This window comes from Gallus gallus, chromosome 2 (assembly GCF_016699485.2).
Source record: "Gallus gallus isolate bGalGal1 chromosome 2, bGalGal1.mat.broiler.GRCg7b, whole genome shotgun sequence".
Taxonomy (NCBI): Eukaryota; Metazoa; Chordata; class Aves; order Galliformes; family Phasianidae; genus Gallus; species Gallus gallus.
In genome coordinates, this window is record NC_052533.1 from 96,620,109 (window position 1) to 96,627,659 (window position 7,551).

General features: G+C 42.8%; 1 protein-coding gene across 1 annotated transcript; it reads right to left on the reverse strand.

The window, feature by feature from the left end:
- Positions 1-720: 720 nt before the first annotated feature.
- On the reverse strand, positions 721-7,502 carry PSMG2 (proteasome assembly chaperone 2). The gene is made up of 7 exons (XM_419125.8): positions 7,380-7,502; positions 6,085-6,256; positions 5,219-5,277; positions 4,314-4,432; positions 3,048-3,221; positions 1,454-1,574; positions 721-1,092 (listed from the first exon to the last, which is right to left on the reverse strand). Exons 1-7 carry the CDS (start codon positions 7,434-7,436, stop codon positions 973-975), a joined length of 822 nt encoding a protein of 273 aa, XP_419125.4. The 5' UTR covers positions 7,437-7,502; the 3' UTR covers positions 721-972.
- Positions 7,503-7,551: the final 49 nt, after the last annotated feature.

Sequence of the window (7,551 nt, forward strand, 5' to 3'; positions counted from 1 at the left end):
TGCATGTTCAGCAGCAGCAGTCTTTAGGTCACCAGTCCTTTTCTAACCACGTAAGAGTTGAATAAACAGTGTTTGCAGGTATGAAATACCACTGTGATGAGTTCGATGTAAAGGCTGCATGGAAGTACAAAATGGTTTGTACTTCCATCCAGGTTTCTTGTAAAACAATGACAAGACCACGAGCCAAAAGAAATAAAAGGATCAAAACTGAATACGTAGCTTAGTAATGCACCAAGTCCCACTGCAAACACGAAACACGTGAACAAAACTGGTATTTCAGACTACATCTATAACATACAGGCACCAGACTGCTTGCTTTCAGGACAGCATTTTACTTTCTTTATATTTCAGGGCACTGTACACATTCTGAAAGCAGTCTAAGAAAGCTCGTCTACCTCACAAGCTTTTGTTCCAGTGTTTCTACAGTCCCTGCAAGAAGAGTGGAAACTGTTCCCATGAACATGAGAAAACAGCACATGCTAGCAGCCTCCCCAGCTGAAGCTACTGTGGCAACGTTGGGAAAAGGAGGCAGAAAGATCACTTCTGAGCTATACTGACATCAGCAGGAAGGTTTTGGAAGAGAGATCCACAGCTGACTTAGAAGAGTGGGCCTTTACCTTTCTACCAAGATTTACAAAACTGCACGTTAATCAAGTTCCCAGCTATGCTAAGAGAGACACCGTGAGCTTTTCTACTGCAGCACCACTTTAACCAAAGAAAAAGGGTTTTGAAAATATTTTATTTCAGAAGAAAAAACAAAATTCTTCAATAAACAACTCTGTCAAACCTATTTCTTTGTTCAATTAAGTTACTGTTATTTCAATAGGGGGGGGGGGGGTAAAAGAGGTTTTCCTTAAGAATATATTTACATAATGAATCAGGCTGCTGTTGCTCGGCAATTAGTTTATAATCACCTGTTCACGGGAGGATTGACACTACACTGGTGTGACTTACAGAAGGAATCCAAACAGATCAGAAGAGTGCAGGTGGAAGACCGTTGCCAAAAAGCAGGCGCCAAGAACTCGGTATTTTCCATAGTGAAGAAGGATCTGGTATTTCCCTCTCTGGAGAAGCATCTGTGGAAGAATTTCTCTGCAACGAGGACAGAGTAACTCCTTAAAGTTTTAAATAATCATGCGATTTAATGCAATTCTCTCTCCGGCGTATGGATTAAAATCACGGGCAGCCTTTTAGGCGTCAGTGTCATAGTAGACTGCTTTACAGAAGAGCATTGGAAGTTCCAAGCAGATGAAATCTTCACACAGTTTCCACCACCTCTGCCCAAGGTTTGTTTTTTTGGGTGGGAAACTTCCCAGCACAATTTATTTTAACCAAAACATATCTTACGTTTGCTCTGCTCTTGGTGACCGCAGGCCAAAGCGAAGCCAGCCAATACAGAAAATGAAAATAGCTGATAATAAAATATGAAAGCTCTAAAACAAACAGCACTTACTCTGATTTTAATTAGCTGAAGCCATTCATTCAGATAGTTAACAAGCCCAAAGGCGTCAGGGATATTGTCCCCTTCTGAGCAGAATTTGAGAAGAACTGCCATGTGGATTCCTTTGGAACAACTGCAACAAAAACAAGCAGGCTTTTCTGTTTCTTTTACAAATTAAGAACAAATGTATTTATGTATTTAGCACAACAAGCTGTATACTGTCTGCTTTAAAAGAAGTATTACACTAAAAAGGAAAATACAGATTTCCATGTATTACACATACACACGTAATGCTTATATATTCATATATATATATATATATATACACACACACACCATACATTCTTTTTCTTTTTTCCTCCAGATTGTGTGGTTATATTTTCACACTTAATGTTGGCTTTTGAAACCTTGACATTATTCTTTCCTTTGCAAGGCAAGAATCCCATGTTACAGAGGGTTACTCAGGGCCTCCTCTACATGGAGTCTGCAGTCAGTGTTGGCACTTTTGCCCTAGTGGGGCATTTGTACAGAGCCTTTGGTACAATCACTCCTTATCCTACTGCGTATTTCAAACAGCAGTTTTGCAGGCTGTTACAATTTCCACTTCTGCCTCCTACCAACGAAGCAAACTTTCCAAGCCCTGTTTGCTATTGCAACGTTCAGGAAAAAGTCATTAAAACCCACAATCAGAGCTGACTTAAGCATATATTCTGCAAAAACATATGCTGAAGTTTACCCTTTCCTTTGTTAAACCAGGAATGCTACTTCTGGTAAATGGCTTTTTACCATACTGTTGTTTTTGAAGTGCGTTTGGTGGGTTGTTTTTTCCTGGGGGGAGCGGGACAGGGAGGAAGTGATACCAACGAGAGGGCCACAAAACAGCGTCAGTGAGCTTAACATTAAGTCCTATGATATATATGTGCTACAACAACTTCAGTATTTTTTTATCTTTAAAGTTCAGTTTCCCTTAGCACTGCCGTGTTCTATTCATTTAGGCATGAAGATTTTGTGTGTTTTTGGTTTAGTTTGCTTTGATTTCTGAAGTCCTGGGAGGTCTCAGCTTTAGCATTTATGCACTGTTTCCATACGCATGCTGAAGTCAGCACAAAGGTAAGCACTCTATTAGGAACTCCTGCTGCTGGAGATAGCAGTTTGGATGGGTGACAAAAGCAACAGTTAAGGAAAAAAAAACTACACACGAAAAACCAAAAACCTAAAAGCTAATTTTCCACCTGGCACTTACAGAACAAATCCATTTTGCAGAACTAATATGTTCAGCGCAGTGATTGAGCTTTGCTAACTAAAATTTGCCACCTGACATGCTTTTGCCACAATTGCTAATGTGCACACCTTTTAACAAGAGTAAAGATCCACAACTAATCCATAGTAATTTTACTCATGCATTAGAATCATAGCATGGCTTGGGCTGGAAGGGACCTTAAGGCTCCTCAAGTTGCAGCCCCCTTGCAGGAAGCAGGGCCACCAACCTCCAGGTCTGGTACTAGACCAGGTTGCTAAGGGCTCCATCCAACCTGGCCCTGAATACCTCCAGGTGCTCTGACAGGACAGCTGACATCCTTCCTGCATTTATCTCCACGCAACTCACCTCTCAGTAAACAATAATTTTGTGATGCCACCTCCAGGAATATGTAGAACTTTTTCTGCATCACTTATTCCAGGGTAAGCTGCTACTTTTTCCATTTCTTTCCATTTCAGCTCCTGTATATGGCCTTCAACTGTTTTCTCAAGAGCTGGTGTAAGCAGGTAGCGCAGCGGTGTCCTACGAACAAATCAAGAATGTATTCAGTCTGATAATAAAAGACAGCACTGAAGTTATTACTTGTGACAATAAGAAGCTGCAAGCATTGAGGACCTCTAACCTGCAACGAAGAACTGCAATATTCCCTTCCTCCCCAAGCCAAAGTTTACAAGTATTCAGTGACTTCAGGACAATATACACAATTTTCTGCCACAAATACAACCAAGGTATCCTTTTTAGATGCTTTTGTAACTGGCAAATACCAGATACATAAGCACATAAGTAGGAGAACTTTTGCTGTTAAAACACTTTACATATAAAAGGTGATTTTTCTTCCTTCAGATGGGAAGAGATTCAATTAAAGTTGAAGTAAGTATGGACTTCACAGTTGCACAGTATTTTCAATAGGCTCACGCTACAACTACCCGCAGACCTCAAAAAGCTGTTTTCTGCATGTGTTATTCTCAGTCTTCAGTGACTCTGGTATGAGAGTTATGCTGTGGTGCTCGCGTTCCCCTTCACAAAAAAAAGTGAAATGGGTACAACTTATGACTCAGAACGTGCAAAACGAATATCACTCCTTCCCACTTCACTCCATCTTAGCTGGCTGTTCTTCAAACTGCATGCAAACAGCACTGGGAACTCCATCTGGGATGCACATAGATCTAAGCCTCCTGTAAGGCTCTACCCACACAGATGCAGCCTGGAGATCTTGCCATATATTGAAAATCCTCAATGTGCAGAATAATCAATGAAAGTTCAGGAGACTAACTAATATTCTACTAAATCTTAGGTATCCAATCTGTGACCTCAAGCAGCCGGTGGTCTTTGACATTGTTTGCAACAGGGAGAAATAAAGAAGTTAAAACTGAGACTGACACTGCAGGCCAAGCACGATGTCCTTACAGCATATTATTTACTCTGGACTTTCAACAGGAGTAAGTTCAGAGATTAGCACTGTGTAACATCAAACATTTCATACATTATTAAAACAAGATGTCCTATTTTCACAGCAAAGCAGAATAATGAAAAGTACTACAGAAAGAGGGAAAAAAGTCAGACAGCCAAAAAGAACATAAACATTAAATAGATCTTTTAAGGACACAAACATACCCGAGGAGCTGTTCGTCATCGCGCTGGTATGCGTGGCTGCTGGACAGAAGAATGACTCTGGCACATTTGCTGCTTTCCACCCAAGAAAGCAGTGTTTGACAGAATGGCCTGTACTTGTTCTTTATGCAAAGACAGAGGAAAATGAAATAAAAATGTTTTATGTTGATAAAAAAAAAACCACCAAAAGCCAACAGTATGAGATGTCATATTTCATGTTCAGCTTTGTATAAATTTTCCTTCACATCCCTTAAGCTCACAGGTTCACATTTACTTTCAAAAAGCAGAAGACTGGTAATTTACCTCATTAAAACTACATTAAAACTCACATTAATTAAGAGCACATGAATAACAACAGTTTTGTGTGCCGTAAGTACCAGCGGAAAAAGCTTTAGAACAAGATGGGATGATGTGGAGATCACACCATATTCTTCCATATTTTGCCAAAAAGCAATGGCAAAACTTAAGCCACTACAATACAAGATACAAACACGAAGACAAGAGCTGTATGAAGAAAAGAGAGATGGACAAAACTCAGAACATTCTGTGTTTGTTCGAGACTATTAATAACTAAGGACATGTTAACAATAAGATCTAACAATACAGCTGAGTTGTTCTGGGGTTTGGAAAAACAAAACTAGACCTCAGCCCTCAGCCAGTGCAGAAATCAGCTTTGAGACAAAACTGTATCCGTGACAGAAAGTGTTACAGCACTGAGTAGAAAAATATTCTGCTAGATTTTGGTCTGTTATAAGAAAATGTTTTCTAACCTGGCAGAGTTCTTCTAGTTGTGCTTCTTTGGTTTGTTTGAGTCACTTTGTAAAACTGACCCAGGGTGCCTGAATCGTCTGCCCACAGAACTGCAACTACTGATAAGTGAGCTCAGAAGAATCAGTGGATGCACGTACCTTTATAAAAGGTGATCTGATCTGCAGAACTACAAGTTTCTTTGAAGGCAATGAATACACTACAAGGAGAAATAATGAAGCTTTTTAACAAGAAAGAAATCTGGGCTTATAAGTATACAGACTTATCTGCTTTACAAACCTGAGGATAACCTTTCAGTTATCAAATCCAATTACCGGAAAACCCGATTGCTGTTAAAAATAAATACCTATTTTTGTGCAATGTCTTCACTGGGCTTAATTTCAGTTGTCACAGATTCGAAGGATTGAATGAAGCAGAATGTAAGAAGATCTGCCCCTCAGGATAATTCAGGGAATTCTTTTGTGCAGCTTTACAAAGATTATGACAGATTATTTTGAAATGTCCATTATTTAAAAGCAAAAAAAAAAAAAAAAGGAAGAAAAAAAAGAAAGGAAAGAAACGCCATGACTGAGACGGGGCAAAACCCAGTGAACTTAAGGGGGAGGAACAGCACAAGGGGGAAAAGACAAACATAGGAGGGAAGGGAGAAACCCCCTCCTACACCCGAACGCAGCTTGCATTCCCACACCGTAACTATGAGCACACTTCACGTTGCTTAGGATTAAAATAGTTGGGAGTTTTGGCTGTGCTGTAACGTGGTTGTGAGTCACCATTTCTTACTGGTTCCATATGTCAAACTGGTTATCAAAAATAAAGTAAGGCCTAACAGTTTCCTCCGCAAGTATAAACACATTCTTATTCCTAAGACAGAGACTCAGTTATTGAAACTGTTATTACAGACTTCAGTTTAAACACAGTTCCCATAAGCAAAATTAACAAAAAAAGTAAACACAACCTTTTTTGCACTGTATGCATCTTGCAAGCACCGTAAGCATTCAGTACACACCTTCCGCATTTATGCTCAGCTCCATTGAGTTCTCTTTTGTTGTTGCATAAGGATTGTTCCCCACCATTGGCACCAGGCAGTCGGTGTAGAAGTAGCCCACTTTAGGCATGCGAAGCGTGGAGATGACTAGATCTACTGCCAGCTGGCCAACGTTGCCTACCGACACTGCTGGCTGAAGTAACGGAAGTCAATGGATTACAATGTGTTTTATAGACCCAGTGCTCTCCAAACAGTGAAGGCTCAAACCATTTCATTTCTGACTAAACGTGATTTCTTTAAGTGGCAGCTCATTTTCAGACAAAGATGACTATCCCTCAGGTTGGTCACCCAAAAATCACACTGGCCACTTCTGTGAATAACTCTGTCTCTCACTGTAAACTTGAACAAAGGTTTTGAAACTTGTCTTCTCCCTCCCATTTTTTTGGGGGGTGGGAGGGGAGGGGGGGCGTGCAGAATTGGTAAAAGTCACTCTAAAGACAAATGCAGAGATTGGCAGACCTCAAGTGACACCTAACGGCAACATCGATATTAGACATTAAACTACAAGTCTCAGCTTGAGCAATGTGCAAGAACAAGGCGTCTTCCACTGCCCTGGTTTCAGCTGGGATAGAGTTAACTCCCCAGTAGCTGGTGTAACCCTGTGTTTTGCATTTCAGATGAGAACAGCCATGACACCACACTGCTGTCTGTTGTGGCTGCTGCAGAGCAGCGCTTACAAAACCAACGCTTACAAAACCAAGGCCATTTCGGCTCCTTGTACCAGCCGGCCAGCAACAGCCTGGGCGGCCAAGGAGCTGGGAGGGGACAGAACCGGGGCAGCAGACCCAAACTGGCCCGGGGGATGTCCCATGCCATGTGGTGAGGTGCTCAGCAACAGAGCTGGGGGAGCTGGCTGGGCACTGCTATTGCCCGAGCATCGGCCAGAAGGTGGTGAGCAATCGCAATGTGCTTCGCCCCTGTACCTTCTTCTCTCATAATTATTCACCCTTCTCTGCCCTATGATCAAACTATCGGCCTGCACGTTTTACCTTCCTTCTCCCCCACGCCGTGGAGGTGTACGCACAGCTGTACGGTGCTGCGCTGCCCGCAGGGATAGGACAAGGCGGATGGCTTTAAACTAAAAGAGGGGAGATTCCGGTTAGATGTTAGGAGGAATCTCCTCACTCACAGAGCGGCGAGGCGCTGGCTCGGCTGCCCAGAGAGCTGCGGGTGCCCTATCCCTGGAGGCTCTCAGGCCGCAGCCCCCCGACCTCCGCCCCCCCAGCACCGTGGGACGGGCCCCGGCAACCACTCACCATGAGCAGCGTGAAGCCCTCGAAATCGAGGCCTCCGCCATCGCAAGGCACGAACATGCCGGCAAGGCCGCACGGAGAGATGGAAGCCGCACCGCGCAGCTCCGCCCGCTTCCCCCGTCCTCCTCGCGCCGCGGCCGTTGGGGCGGAGCTCCGCGCGCGGCCCCGCTGCCGC